Here is a 16,220-nt window from a genome sequence, read left to right as displayed (position 1 = left end):
CACGTTTATCACCGGGAAACAGAATGGAAAATAGAGTCTGAAAAAGGCGGTTTACTTAAATTCCATAAATTAGAGAGGACTCGCCGTTTTACAAATCATAAAGCTTGCTGCTTGGATGAAGACCAGCAGAGGAGTGCATAAACTTTTAACTGACATGGGTGGCAATTATCCACATCCACAAGACTAAAAACCCAGCGAGCGAGTGCAGCTAGCCAGCACATTCATTAATGCAGCTACTTTGCTCACAGCCTCTTCTTTTAGCAATGACAGGCTGTAAATTTGCCAAGGGGCCAGAGGTGGACTACTCTTTGTGATATTACTATCATTAGCACATACAGTACATGCTGTGTGGGTGTGTCGTAGTGGGGAGAAGGGAGGACTAAAGCTTGTGATATTTATCCCGGGAAGAAGAGCCTCTGCAAAGATCCCACACTTACGCCCGCTGAGTGCCGTAGCTTCTGTAGTCAATGGCCGCTGAGATGCCCACCACCACGGCTGGGATGAGGTACCCAGACATGTAGTAATACTTCCTGCGTGAAAACTCGCTCTCAAACACCTCGACCAGCATGAGGTACAGCTGCACACCCTCCAAACACATCCACACGAACGCGGCCAGGAAGCAGAAGTGGAGAACTCCAGCGATGATGGAGCAGACCAGCTGATGAGAAAATACAAGCAGACGTTACACGCAGAGGTAAAAGGACAGTGAAAGAGCTTATTTTACTAAACCCTGCGCCTTGGATGAACACGCTTCCCTCCCTGCTGCTTTGGAAAGGTTTATTCATGCGGTCAGCTTTCTGCTGTCTGGGCTGAGAGGAATTCAGAGTGTCATAACACCAATCAAAGCAACCATAATAAATGTGTAATTCTATGCTACAAAACAACACTCCTGACCCGGATGACCTTACCCTGCGAAACCTGTGGAACCCCCTGATGGTGACCTTACCTTGTGCTTTTGCCAGCACTTTCCACACACCCTCCATGTTTTTATCATTATTTTTCTATACTGAAAATAAAAGTCAAAAGATAAATAAATAGAAAGATTTTTTTTCCCTTTTTCATTATTACCAAAAATGACTTGTCTATAGTATTTAACACAAATCTGTATGTTTTTGCTTTAGAACGGTGGTTAGTTTAAGTTAGTCTAGTTATTTATTTTTATTAAGACAGGACTAGATGTTTGCAGATGTATGCTAGCAGATTTCTGCATCTTTTAGCTGAAAATGTTTGTTTTTTAGTCCACAGCTTTGTTGTTGTCATTTGTGGGATCAGAAATGTGCCTTAGTAAGACCAAATACATGCTGCACACTCCTAGAAATGATGAAGCGACGCTTTTAGCAGCTTAATAACACTTTCACTGGGAGTCATTGGACACCAAACCAGAGCTAAAAGCATAGCAATGATTGATAATTATTACCTTTATCTTTTAGATGGATGTTAACTGATGCAAAGATTAAGCTTTTTAACATGTTTTGAGATACACATTTCTGTCAAAGTTTGAAATTAAGAAGCTACATATTCAGTGAGTAAAGATGTATTTTAGTCTTTTTATATAAAAAAATATCTAGCAACAAATCAGCTTCATAAATATCAGAATCAGATGTTTGGAGGTACTTTCATTTTTCTATTGATCAAATAGTTCAAACACTCATTTTTCACACTTTATTAGAATTTAAAAATCTGCATCTTCCTCCTATAAATGTAACAGATTCCACAGATCTCAAAGTAGTAAGGTTTCTCGCATGATGTCACGTGCACATTTCTGAAGAGTGTAACATGTGTGGTTGCTGGCTGTCAGGTGAAATCGATCACAAAGAGGATGCTGCACCAAAAATCTCCTTGTGTTAGCTGAGGTATGACTGAGGCAAACGTTCTCCATTTCAAGTTCGTGTCGAGCTTCTTCCAAGTCTCACTGCTGCTCAGCTTTTAGTTAATGAGTGTTTGCAGACAAGTTGGCATCTCCCATGAAAACTACAGGCAACCGCAGCAATGTGAGACCAGAGCAAACACAGACCAGGAAGGAAACATAACTTTTTCCCCCCCAAGCAACCAGTTTCTTTATTCCCCTTTTAAGCTAGTAAACAAAACAGAAATCTTTTACATAAATTTAAATACTTCTGAGATAGGTGAGTGTGAGAGAGAGAGATTAAGCTGTACCTGACTGTGGACCTGATTCAGTGTAAATCTGCAGGCCAACTGCAGCTAGCCAAGTCAAACTGCTCCTCACTCATGAAAGCAGATTTTTCAACTGCAAACTTGGTTTAAATTGAATATTCTGGAGGAATCTTACAGCAGACTAAATTTTTACATCCTCTTAAAATGATATGAAGAGTTATGTTCCAAAACCCAAACCGTAAAATTATAAAATGGTTAAATAATTCCTAAACAAAGCCTTTTATTTACTTTAAAGCTTCTATATTTATATTTTGGAGTTTAAGCCCTTTAACCTCTTGTGTTAGTTTTGCTCTCAACGCAAAGGAAGGCAAAGTTTCAACAACCAGTTTCCTCACAGCCGGGGGCAGGTCATTAACCAGCCTCCAGGCCTGTGTAACTGGATCTTTAGCAACCGACTTTCCCAGTGACTGTCAGCAGCGTCCATTAACCACTCGCCAAAAAGTTGCGAATACACATTTTTGCCTCACGCTCGGTGTTTCCCAGATGGCCCCGGACTGTTCTCTAGGCCGGTGAAACTGGGGGACACTGTCAACATGATTGTCACACGCCCAAAGTGTTGCAAAAGTTAACATCCCATTGTTAGCAGTTACATGTTTGCAAAACCTCAGCAAAAACATAAATAATTTCAGACATCTGTGATTAAATTACAGGAAGAATATTTGATTTCAAATAAATACAGTGGGGCAAAAAAGTATTTAGTCAGCCACCGATTGTGCAAGTTCCCCCACCTAAAATGATGACAGAGGTCAGTAATTTGCACCAGAGGTACACTTCAACTGTGAGAGACAGAATGTGAAAAAAAAATCCATGAATTCACATGGTAGGATTTGTAAAGAATTTATTCGTAAATCAGGGTGGAAAATAAGTATTTGGTCACCTCAAACAAGGAAAATCTCTGGCTCTCACAGACCTGTAACGTCTTCTGTAAGAAGCTTTTCTGTCCCCCACTCGTTACCTGTATGAATGGCACCTGTTTGAACTCATCATCTGTATAAAAGACACCTGTCCACAGCCTCAAACAGTCAGACTCCAAACTCCGCCATGGCCAAGACCAAAGAGCTTTCGAAGGACACCAGGAAAAGTATTGTAGACCTGCACCAGACTGGGAAGAGTGAATCTACAATAGGCAAGCAGCTTGGTGTGAAAAAATCAACTGTGGGAGCAATCATCAGAAAATGGAAGACATACAAGACCACTGATAATCTCCCTCGATCTGGGGCTCCACGCAAGATCTCATCCCGTGGGGTCAAAATGATCATGAGAACGGTGAGCAAAGATCCCAGAACCACACGGGGGGACCTGGTGAATGACCTGCAGAGAGCTGGGACCAAAGTAACAAAGGTCACCATCAGTAACACACTACAACGGCAGGGAATCAAATCCCGCAGTGCCAGACGTGTTCCGCTGCTGAAGCCAGTGCATGTCCAGGCCCGTCTGAAGTTTGCCAGAGAGCACATGGATGATACAGCAGAGGATTGGGAGAATGTCATGTGGTCAGATGAAACCAAAGTAGAACTTTTTGGTATAAACTCAACTCGTCGTGTTTGGAGGAAGAAGAATACTGAGTTGCATCCCAAGAACACCATACCTACTGTGAAGCATGGGGGTGGAAACATCATGCTATGGGGCTGTTTTTCTGCCAAGGGGACAGGACGACTGATCCGTGTTAAGGACAGAATGAATGGGGCCATGTATCGTGAGATTTTGAGCCAAAACCTCCTTCCATCAGTGAGAACTTTGAAGATGAAACGAGGCTGGGTCTTCCAACATGACAATGATCCAAAACACAGCGTCCGGGCAACAAAGGAGAGCCTCCGTAAGAAGCATTTGAAAGTCCTGGAGTGGCCTAGCCAGTCTCCAGACCTCAACCCCATAGAAAATCTGTGGCAGGAGTTGAAAGTCCGTGTTGCTCGGCGACAGCCCCAAAACATCACTGCTCTCGAGAAGATCTGCATGGAGGAATGGGCCAAAATACCAGCTACTGTGTGTGCAAACCTGGTAAAGACCTATAGTAAACGTTTGACCTCTGTTATTGCCAACAAAGGTTATGTTACAAAGTATTGAGTTGTATTTTTGTTATTGACCAAATACTTATTTTCCACCCTGATTTACGAATAAATTCTTTACAAATCCTACCATGTGGATTCATGGATTTTTTTTTCACATTCTGTCTCTCACAGTTGAAGTGTACCTCTGGTGCAAATTACTGACCTCTGTCATCATTTTAGGTGGGGGAACTTGCACAATCGGTGGCTGACTAAATACTTTTTTGCCCCACTGTACGTTGCTGCCATAAAACTCCTGCTTTTAATATCTGCATTAAATTCTACCACTGGCAGACTCCTAATAGAAATATGATATTTTAATCTAATGTGGATTTTTTTTTTGGTTTGCCACTTCAAAGGAAAACTGAAGGGAAAATTCAGGCGTACAAAAGGTTAATTACAGCAGATGAGACTATTAATCAGTAGTGTGAAATTAAAACCTTCTGCAGAGTCACTTCCACGGTACCTTTGGTTCTGTCATGTTGATGCCCACAAGAAAGAGAAGCTCGCCGATGAACAGGTTGAGGCACAGGTTTTTGTGAATGGTGTTGCGGTCACTCTGCAGACCTCTGAAGAAGCAGAAAGTGAAGAGGCTGATGGCCAGGCAGACCAGAGACACAGCAATGCCCATCCTGGTGATGACGGTGAGGAGAACCTCGTGCACGCTCCCGTCCCTCTGCAGACAAATAGAGAAAGCACGGACTGACTTTAAACTTTGCACCTCTCATTATAATGGGCAGCGTTTGAGCACGTAATGAGTGAAGCTGTGCTGGCCTAATGGGGACACACACGCACCCTGTATGTTGTCACTGAATCGAAATCTCTGGAGTGTTTAATCCTCGCTTATTACTGGGAAAGTCGCATCACCTTGCTGATATTAATGATTAGAGCCTCCACAACATGTTTTGGTATTCATATGACAACTTGACTTATTAAAACTCATGAAGTTTCACGAGAAAGTGTTGCAGAAAGTGACATCAACAGAAAAATGCTGCAAAAAGAGCTGTGAACATGTGGCATCCGAGTTCTCGCTTTGCGGTTGAATCACGCTGCGTTTCAGGAGGTCCAAAACTGAGCGTATTTCAAGACGGCCACCTGGCAAAAGTGAAAATAGCAGACACGACCATAAAAAAATATCACTCAAGGACATGGTGGCCTCAAAGTGAGCCAATTCCTCCTGTGATATTTGTAATTTTATTGAGGGCAGGAGTTACAGTTGAGGTGATGTGTAGGGGATTGGTGGGGCTAAGCCTAGCCTCAGGGCTCTGGTTTCAAGCTGTGGTTAAAGTTGAGGTTAAGACAGATGACAGGCATAGAGTTCATGAGTTGGGACGTATTATTAGACGAACCACAAACTTATCCTCTACATTTATTACTGGCTAGGTCCTCGCTGCACATGCTATTTATCATGTAATTGGATTGTAATTGCATTTCGCGACCAAATGGGTCCAACACCACTTCAAGAGGGGTGGAGACACAAGTTAAAGCTGAAGTTATGTTGTTTCCCATGATTCTCTGAGACATATGCACAGAGGGATATTAGACATGGATCACAGGTAGAACATAATTACTTCTGATAATGGTATGGCACTTCCTGACACAAACTCGCACTTTTAAAGCGACAGCCCTGCTGCCTTTTCTCCACTTCTCCCTTTCTTCCCTGCCCTTACCTTCTCCTCCAGCTATAATCTAATTATCTCCACTGAAATGCCATTCTTGTTCTTGCCGCGTGTGCACAAATCTTTAAGTGAGATGGAAGAACGAGTAATTGAGACTGAAAAATAGCTTGAGCGAGCCACAAGGCGAGGGCCACTTACCACATTTCCCCGATGAGCCATGAGGATGGCAAAGTTGGTCAAGTGACTGCACGAGCAAGTGGTGTGGCTCTTATTGGTTTCCAGCAGTTTACAACCCTGAGTGGACCAGTATCCCATCATGCTCCTCTCTGAGTAATTCCAGAAGGAACAGTTGGGATTGTAATAATGTTCTTTCTGCAAAACACAAAAGCAGAGAGGGGGAAAAAATTAAACATTTATGAATATGCGCAGTTAAAGCACGTCAGTCATGTGTTTACTTCTCCTTTTTTTCGATTTTAAAAAAACGTACTCAATTATTTGTGAAGGAGAAAGATCAAAATGGTGCTAATCATCAATAACGGCACACGGTTTCTCCTTTACTGTAAAAGGTATTGCAGTCTATCCTGTTTTTTGACAGCCTGGCTCTATAGTGTGGTCAGGGTAAATCTCAGAGGGAGGCTTACATCCAGGTGCTCCAGTGTGAAGATCACGGGGTCTGCCACAAACACACGGCTCGACTCCTTTGTAATAGAGGCTGACAGGATGTGGGAGTTGACAGTGAGAGAGAGGTTGTGTTTGTTCAGGTCTCCCATTCCCCGCAATGTGGCATTTTCTGTGCTGAGGAACTGACCCAGGTGCTTGTAGAGTACAAATACCAGCTTGGCTACACCTATAGCAAACAATAAGAAGTACAGCATTAGACATAATTTACAGTTATCTACCAAACAGTAATAATTCACTCCCCCAAAATAACACGGCTCACTGCATTTTATATAAAATATATAGATTGTTAAAACTGGTGCCTCTGCCAATGAACACACAGGATGTCGAGCCAGTTAGACAGATGAGGTGCACAACTCATCTGTCTGACTGCTGCAAAGCGCACTATGCTTTACTCATTACAGTGATAATTAAGATTAATTTTAAAATATGAAACATCTGATCCATGTTCTTCATGTTTTGCATGTTTTTAAAACTATTTTTAATGGCAACCTTAAGACTCTTCATTGCAAAATGATGTGCTTTCGCTGCGTTGCTCCAGCAACATCATAATTAATGTCCATTGTTGCCACTAACCGACCATGTCACTGGGAAAAGATAAAAAAGATTAAAAGCCAGGTGCACATGGGAGACATTTGCCTTTGTGGCTTTTTGACCAAAACCATGATCTTTATCTAGACCAGGTAGTTTGGTTCAGCCTAACAATACTCCAACTGAAAGCCTCAACATTAACGCAAACATCAAACAAAGACTAAAACTAATGAGCAGTGAGTTATGGTTATGCGTACAAGCGTCCCAATCTCCTGGGTGAAAGTCCTCTATTTAGTATTCCACCTCACCAGAAACTTCTGAAACATTTTGAGCAGAAGTTCTGTTTTCTGCAAAAGTGATCGTTACACTTTTTCCCCCCTTCCTCGAAATATCAAAATGTTAAGATTAGATCACTAATCTCAGATCTACGTGTGTTTGTTTGTTCACAAACTCCTCCTAAGATCATCAGGAACATCTTAGGCCCCTGTAAGTCTTTTACGTAGTCACTGGTTCTTATCTATATCAGATATTATGATGTTATCATGCTTCCAAGCAACCACCGAGCAACAGGTTTTTTTAAGCCTTTATGCATCGTTAAAACCTTATGAAAGCAACCGATAGTTTTCATTTCAGGACAATAACATCCCATTTATGTCCACAAAACCTGAATTATACATGAATATATAGCTAAAATGCCCAGTGTTTAAGCTTTTAGCATGTGACTGGACAGCGGAAGTAAGACAGAGAAACTGGCAGAAAGACACACAGTAAAAACCCTTGGGGCAGATTTGAACCCAGGCCTCTGCATGAGCCTTGCAGCACACAAGTCAACCGCTCAACCCAGTAAGCTAAACCAGCAGTCCTAGATAACACATATAATTAAAAAAACAAAACAAAAAAAAAAAAACTTTGAGAACAAACAGGTCAAGCAATACTTCAGCATAGACATGCACAAACACATGAAACCTAAACAACGGTTGTTTTTGTTGACCCATATCCAAGGAGCATTGCCTTTTAGCATCGCTAATTCGTTCCAGGATTTATGCTAAGCTAAGCTAATAACCTCCTGATTATATTACCCCATACAGTGCAGTGTATGAGACTCATATTGTAACTCCCGGCAAAAAATAAATAAATCAATGAGCATATTTCACAAATGTCTTACTAATCCGATTCAAAATGCCTTAGCACGTAAAATCACTTTAAGGCATTATCCCAACTTAATTACCCAAATGAAAACAACTATGTGAATTAGGATATGGTTATGAACTACCATCGAACCATCTGATCAGCTAGGTGTTTCTTCTGCAGTGACGTTCTCTCACCGTTTTTGCTGTTGACTTTCACCGTGTTGGAAGACAGCTGAAGAGTCATTCCGCTCTTGCTCGTCTGTGGAAATCTGAAGTCTTGCACCTGCCCGTCGGTGCTTAGCACACACACCTCCAACACTGAGAGATGGCCGAGGTAAAAGGGAAAGCGACAGAGAGATTGAGAGAGGGGGAGATGTATTACTCATAGGCAACATTTGAGAAGCATTACATGGTGTTTAATAGAACTCTATCGCTCAGGCCCAGTGGGGTATGTGTAAAGACTCGAGGTTCATTGTACCAGTAACAGAATCCAGTCTTATTGGCAAAACCCCGTCGAGTGTCATTTACTTAAAAAACCATGTCACTAAGCTGTTGGCTGGCATTGTGAAAGCCTTGGAGGCAGGAGCGGAAGAAAAAATAACAACAAGGGCAACGATAGAAGATGAGCAAATTCAAGCACGCAGCCTACTGCGGCATGAATGTCAAATATTCATAGGATCAAAAATATCATTGAGCTTTTACTTTACTTTTTCTTTCCCCTGTGGGTTCAGATAACTCTGGGCCTCGACGAGCAAATCTCTGAAAATCCTCCAAATTCCTGCAGCCCCTCTCTCTGGTATGCCAGCTGCCGGGTGGTGCTCCCTTTGATGTGTGAAATTATTAAAGGGTCAGGAGGACACACGTATCAGCACACTCCCTCCCATCAGAAACGGCCTCACTTCCTCAGATAGGTGGCTTCTGACAGACGGAGATGAGGAATTGTTCTCTAGCTGCTCCCCCCACCACCACTACCACCCGCCATCTACCTTTTAGCTCCCTTTCTCCCTTTTTTCCCTCGCCCTGCCCTTGATACTCGCCCGGAGATGCCATTTGAGCTTCGAGGAAACTGCTAATTAGAATCAACAATCATTTTCGGCTTTTTTCGACTCTTTTAAGAGAGGTCAGGTAGGCTGTTCTCTGAGGTTTCGTCATATTTAGTTATGTTTTTTTCATTATCTATATTGTGCAGATAAGCAAGCACTTGACAAGCTCATAAAAACTGTCTGAATGCGGTGATTAAATGGCTAATGTGAAACATATTACACAATGTGTTAATCAGTGCTTTTGGTAAAGACAGAGCAACTAGTCCTTATCAGTTTGGCTAACTACTTATTAATGGGAAAGGCTTAGAGGGAACAGATAGAGTGCCATGTGAATGGAGCAGTGCCATTCAATTGGTTTCTTTGTTTCCCCCCCAAGAGGTCTGGACAGTTCATCTGGCAGCACCCATTCAGTGAGGTGACTTTACAATGCGAGAAAAAGATTAAAAATCAATGAGGTATAAGACAAAAAGGGTAAGTGGAGGACCATAACCATAGAAACAAAGAGATACGAGTAGAAATATGACAGTTCACTGCACACAGCTGACTTATATGAATGAGATCATGTTGATAATAAAGTGCCTGCCTTTGAGGGCAAATTAGCTTTTTTTTCTCCCCACTTTTTTTGAGTCAAATCTTTTCTTATGACGTCAGTGAAACGAGATGAGATGTGGCTATTTTCAAAATGACGCTCTTCTTAAAGAATAGCTGCCTGAATGTGAGACAATTTTTACCGCTGTGTTTAAAACTATCTCCCTGAGACTGAAAAGAAAGAAAGAAAAGAAAAGCCATCAACATCACAGACTGTGAATGATGGATGTGCACATGTGGTTTTCTCAGTTACTGGAGAGGAACTTACGGATATTCTCTGCGGGAACTTTCACGATGGCGGGCTCAATGAGGTTTTCCGCGAGGACAAACGCCCCTTCCTCCAGGGTATCCAGCAGCATCGTGGCGGCGTGCGTTTGTTCCGTGGAATTCATGTCTTTCCAGGATTTTAGAGCTTCTGGCCTCAAGAGGTTGTCAACAGTGTCCACAATCGCCTGTATCCATGGAGACAAGACAAATTTGTCAGCTTGCACTCCCTCCACCCCCAAATCATAACTTGAGTTTAATGACAAAGAGCAGGGACTGGAAAACAAATAATAATAATAATTATTTAAAAAAAAGATCACAAAAGCAAAATCATTCCAACTGAAGACATGAAGGTCAGAGAAAGCCATGGGTAGCTAAAATAATAATGACGATGGAATATTTAGTGTGTATTATTTAATATTCTGTTTAAAAAGAATAAAGCTAATCTGGGGAAGTCTCTCGTGGGCCAGAGTCTTTATTGAATGATAATGCAAACATCCTTGAGGGTAAAAAGAAATACAAACCAAATGTTTTGGGATTTTGTTCCCCCTTCATTGAATGCTGCATTTGCCCTTCCTGCTTTAAGCAGCTATTTTTCAAAAAACAAACCAAAAAAAAGAAGAAGAAAGCAATCGTATCCATGGACAATACTCTTATTTCCATAACAGGATCTGACCATAATGACTTGGATACAATTTTCCTTGAGGAAAGAGGGCATTATCGTGAAATCCGTGTTCGGCGTAGTAGTGCAAGTGAAAACAGCAGAGAGAGGGGAGGGTGGTGGGATTTCTGCTTGTTTTAAATGGCAATCCTTTCATTTCCTGCTTTCTGATAAGCAGTATGCGAGCAAAACATTCCACAAAACCTACACAAGTATCATATGTTGATAAAACAAGAGTTTCCTTTGACCCTGGCAGGGTGAGTTCATGACTCCTGGCTGGCACAATTAAGAAACAACATCATTAACTTTCTTAACCCCCCTCGAAAAAAAGACAGACATTTGTACACAGATCTAGACGAGCCCTGGGTGTGATAAATCAGAGTGACAATTTAACCATAGGTGCCATTACCCACAGCAAGACCCACCACAATAACGGTAATTAACCAAAACAAGCCCTTGCTCACTGTACCAATTAGTCACAGCTGTGATTATCCAAAACACTAATTGACCAAGGACAGGATTATCCATTTGCTCGGAATAACAAGAAAGGGAATGAACCAAAGTCTGCACCAATATATGATTAACCGCAACGTTTTAACCACCGAGCTGATGTTAACCGCAGCAGTGATGGCTGCATCCAGACAGAGTGCTCAGCATGTCTTTATATCTTGGGTCCAAGCACAAAAAATCAATCTCTGTGGCCCTAACCTTGCAGGCAACTGTGACTATGACAGGAGTTAAGTGTGTGTGTGGTGTCTGTGTGTGTGTGTGTGTGTGTGTGTGTGTGAGTGAGAGAGAGTGAGAGAGAGAGAGTGAGCAAGAGAGAGAGAAGTGGCGATTATGGGGTTGGAGCCATTACAACCAGACAGACACTAAATGGTCTTCTCCTGCCCCCTGGTAAGCCATCCTCAAAGGACCCATGAAATCCAAAAGAAGGGGGGAAAAAGTCTGTCTCCAATTTGTGTAGCACAGAAAGAATCTGTCTTCTGATTTAATTCATGCCTGGGTGGTGGTCAATTTACAAATCACAAGAGTGCAACCACCAGGGGAGCCCCTGTGGCTGCCCATATCAGCTGCTCTGACTTAAACAGCAATGGACGATGATCAGTGACACTGAAAAATAAAATAACAGCCACATTAGCTTTAAGCTAATTGCTAATGCCGGGATGCCAATGTGCTCAATATGGCAATGTTAGGTTCTGGATATTTAGGAGTTAGTTGTAGGTTCCTCATCTTTCATTAGCATGAGGCTTCTGCACAGAGCTCAGACTTTGGTTTTAAGATATTTAATGAAAAACCAGAAACATAACTTATAACAGTGCAGCCGGTTCAATGCCCCAGGGCCCAGAAGGTAGAGGGGACCAGTCAACATCACTATCAAGTAGTCCCCCCCCCCGGCTTTACACAGCATGCACATATTCACTGTGTTTAGATAAAGGTGGACAGATGTTGCAATATATTGCTTTTATTTCCTGCCCTTCTCTCTTGTCATTTGTGGAAAATGCTTGCAAACCTCCTGACGTCAACTGTGAAACAATTTGTTTGGCAGAGAGTTTCTTACAGAGTAGTTTGTCAGCACAGCCCAGGGGACGACATGGTGGTAAGGGCCCAAAGAAAAATCTGTACGGGGCCAAACATGGTCAGAAGTGTCTGTGACACAATTATGGAAAAAAACAAAATGCTTCGAAATCCAGCATTTATACAGCATGTTGCTCAATTAAATAGTAAATTCTTGCATAAAAGGCTTTTCTACTCTACAATGCCTCATTCGCCCATTAACACAAGCACTTTTTTCTACACTCAGGTGCTTTCTATCTAACGTTCTCACATATTTATACTTCAATGAATGCAACAACTTGAGGTTCAGTATCTTGGCCGAGGATACTTTGGCATGTAGACAGGAGATTGGAGCAACCAGGGATAAAACCACAAAGTTTCTGTTTAGATGACCCTCTCTACCTCCAGAGCTACAGCCCTGCGTTATCCCAAGTCCAATCTCTGTACATTTTCTAAGGTACAGACTTGATGATTTCTCAATATCTCTGTTCTCTATACCTGCAAAATACATCTGCTGAGAACAAAAACGATCCTCCTTGTATTCAGAAGTTTTCTTCAGCAGCAATGTTCAGTGTTTCAGTCACAGGATCTCCTACTAACCAATTCCAGGTACCTCTGAACTCAGATTTCTGGAATTGGGACGACTTAGCGCATTCCAGAAAAAGTGAAAACTAAAACAACAACAACAACAACAACAACAACAACAACAACAACAGGTGATTCAAGTACCACTAGCAACACAATATAACACTTTTTTTATGCTTAAAAACACCGCTGCAGCAGATTCATGGACAGAGCCTGGTCTGCAACTGGCTTGTTCGTTCAGTAAGTCATAAATACACAACAGTGGCAGTGCTGATTAAAGGTTTTACTACTGTTTATGTTCACTGCCGCCATTTTGGATTGTTAACTCTGGGAGGCTGGGGCTGCTTTAACTTTTGGAGGAGGATATTCGAGTATATGGGGAGAACAGACCATAATAATGCATACTTTCAAGCTGCTAAATCTAAACCAAATACGGGCAGGAGGTGTATGGGAGGAACTGCATAAGGAGAGGCCCATCTTTACAAACCATTGTACTTCCAGCAAAGCTAGAGTCTGGGATACAACCACTGGGCACCATGAATATTTGTGTCAATCCACCACTGACACAAAATCTAAACACCATGCAGTGCATCTTCTCCCATGTGTCTACATCACGGCCTTGTCTTCCAGCAGACCCAAGCCCGGGAAAATAAACAGTACTGCACTCCACTAAGTAAAATGTCTGGTGGACAGCCTGCAAAGATCAGACTGGAACACAAACATATTTAATGGGGTTGGAAATTAATCCCACAGATAAATCAAAAAGGGGCCAAGAGGTTTTTTTGTTTTTTTTTTAAAATTTTATTATTCTTATTATTTGCAATGGCGACAGTAGAATTTGTACAATATAAGCAAGTGAAAATTGAGCACATTGCCACTTTGATCACACTTCTGCCTGACAGGGAGGTGCAATTACAACCGTGGGAAGGCAATTATTCACACGACGTGTAAAGAGCCGACAACAGAAGAGATGGAGGGAGGCAAAAAAAAGAGTGGCGGAGGCAGAGGAGGAGGAGAAAGTTTAAAAGAAAAAACGAAGGGAAGATTTACGAGTGAAGAAGAATATGGATGGCGGCATCCTCAGATGGACAGAATGACAGGGCAGCAGACAGCCGAATCTGAGGAAGTGGCCGCATTTTGTACAAACACATCAGCAGGCACACGCTGTAACAAAATAATCAAAGACATAAAGACAGACAGTGCGGCATGCTGCAAGTCAGACGTTAGGGATCGGGGTGAAAAAGGAATGCAGAAAGCCTGGCAGTTATACCTTCATGTACGCTCTGCATGTCTTCTCCCTTTTTTGAAGCTTTTCCGCACAACCAGACGATCAAGTGCAAGAAACGGATTGAAGAAAGAGGAGGTAAGAAAACAGGAAGCATTAAATCATGCCACTTACCATCAATTACAGAGTTAATGAAAAGAAGAAAAGGCACAGGTCTATTAACTATAACCCAAAGAGTAATAAGTGCTTTTCAGGGGAGCTGTGTTTTTTTTTTTCTTTTTTCTAAATGACATCAGAAACAGCAGTATGCGACATTACGTGATGGCAGAGCTTCAGTTCATCCTTTGTCTTTTTTTTTTTTTTTTTTTTTTTTTAATAAATAGGACAGGGGAATGAATGAATGAGAGAGAGAGGGGGAGAGAAAGAAAGAAAACCAAAGGGGAGAAGAGACGGTGAGAAGGGGGGGGAAGAGAGAGAGAAAAAAAAGAACTCCTGGGTCACCTGTATGGAGAAAAAAAACCAAACAAACAAAAAAAACAAACAGAGGAGACAGCAAACAACAAAGAGCAACATAATAATAGAGAAAACAAAGCACCATCACAATAAACTAGCTAGTCATAGATATCAATAGTTACTAAATAATAAACGATATTGTGCAGCACGCAAGATAGACAGCGCACAGTGTGCTTTGAGGCAGCAGCCAAGAAAGCTTTAGTCCGCGTCTGTGAATACCCATGTGTGCATACCTGTGTGGATCAGCATGCTTGCATTCCAAAGGTTTCTCCATGTAATGATCTGCTAGGGAGTGTGGGGGGGCCACAGCCCCGTCCTCCAGGGTGTGAAGCGGGTATGGAGGAGATCAAAACTCCAGACATCCAGAGGCCCCCAGAACACAAGAGACCATGGAAGACCAACAGAGGGGCAGCCGCGCCACTGTTCCAGTAAGAGCTGAGGAGAGTCCCAGATGAGGGCTCGCCCAGCAGCCGCGGAGCAGAAGTCAGGGGGAGTTGCAGTGACGCGCCCGTGAGCTCCGCCGGCCCCCAGCTGCGCCTGAGTGACCGAGCCCTAGGCCGAGAGGCCGGGGGCACCCCACCTCCAAAGGGGCCCGAGCGAGCCCCAGGCCCCAGGCCCCGACAAGCGGCCGCCAAGGAGTGAGCCGGTGTGTACCCGGACGCCCACCCCCAGAAGGGGAGCTGTGTTTGAATACTAAGTATAAATTTGGATCAAGTCAAAGTGAGGGGAGAGAGACGAGAAACGCAAAGCAGCAGTGAGGAAAAAACGCTGAGACCAGATTCTGAAGCTTCCCCATTAGTGATGCTTTAAAATACATTCGGAAGACAAACAATGTGGGATGAGGTCATTTGTATTTCTTGTCATGGAGAAAATAATACAGCGCTAGCTCTCTTTAAAACCCCTTTGTTAGGCTCTTGGCTTTAAATAAGTTGGTGTCTCTTCCTAATTGAGTCAAACCAGAGAAACTCACATATCGTTGCATCAGAATTTGGAAACAAAGAGATAAAAATGTTCCTTGTGTCCAAATTACAACCATACTTAAAGGGAAAAAAAAAAGCACACACAGGAAACCAGAAATGGTTCTTCAACGCAGTCCAGATTGCACCCGTGGACGCCGGCATTTACTTGTTTATTTGGAGGAAAGGGCTGCGTGAAGCTGAAAGCACCGCGTTCTGTTTTTGTTGGGGGGTGTTCTCAGTTCAGCTTTCTTGAATGCAAATCATGTATGCAATACATTTCTTCTAAACATTTTCAAACCCATGTGTGTAGGCTCGGATGTTCAGGCTTCTTCTTTTTTTCTTCTTCTTTTACTGGCACCCATTGGTGTCTATTTATTCCAGTATGGCATGGAAATCATTTGGCAGACAGGTTTCAGTCTGCCTTCTGCATTAACCTGATTTCTTTAATCATAAGAAAGCCAGATTCTATAAATCAGGGCAAGGAATTTAAAAAAGATCTTGATTTTGAGTTTTCTTGGTCTTGCAAATACATGTGTGCATGGCTGAAGTGCTCAGACGGGGGGAAACTGTTGGTGGAGAAGCGCAACGAGATCAAAGGAAGGATAACTAAATTATTATATTCACAATTCCAAGCAGGCTGTTTAAAG

The 16,220-nt window shown here is 42.4% G+C and overlaps 1 protein-coding gene across 7 annotated transcripts in view; it reads right to left on the bottom strand.

Annotated features, from left to right (window-relative positions):
* Positions 1-16,220, bottom strand: part of adgrl2b.1 (adhesion G protein-coupled receptor L2b, tandem duplicate 1) — a 93,205-nt gene that overhangs the window by 15,469 nt on the left and 61,516 nt on the right. For 5 of the 7 annotated variants that reach the window (XM_086273515.1, XM_086273519.1, XM_086273516.1 and 2 more), the window contains exons 9-15: positions 14,147-14,185; positions 10,078-10,261; positions 8,374-8,496; positions 6,481-6,686; positions 6,038-6,211; positions 4,687-4,896; positions 438-658 (exon numbers count right to left, since the gene is read on the bottom strand). In XM_086273515.1, coding sequence (XP_086129641.1) covers positions 438-658; positions 4,687-4,896; positions 6,038-6,211; positions 6,481-6,686; positions 8,374-8,496; positions 10,078-10,261; positions 14,147-14,185 — 1,157 coding nt within the window. The remainder of the gene's footprint in view (positions 1-437; positions 659-4,686; positions 4,897-6,037; positions 6,212-6,480; positions 6,687-8,373; positions 8,497-10,077; positions 10,262-14,146; positions 14,186-16,220) is intronic. The other 2 variants (XM_086273512.1, XM_086273514.1) reach the window with 1 other exon arrangement.

The sequence above is a fragment of the Aulonocara sp. 'chitande type north' Nkhata Bay genome, linkage group LG18 (genome assembly GCF_057382095.1).
Source record: "Aulonocara sp. 'chitande type north' Nkhata Bay isolate Kocher_YH1m ecotype deep benthic linkage group LG18, A_spYH_male_GT1.1, whole genome shotgun sequence".
In the NCBI taxonomy this organism is placed as follows: domain Eukaryota; kingdom Metazoa; phylum Chordata; class Actinopteri; order Cichliformes; family Cichlidae; genus Aulonocara; species Aulonocara sp. 'chitande type north' Nkhata Bay.
The sequence above is the reverse complement of the archived record's forward strand: the minus strand, read 5'-3'. Positions and strand labels throughout refer to the sequence as shown.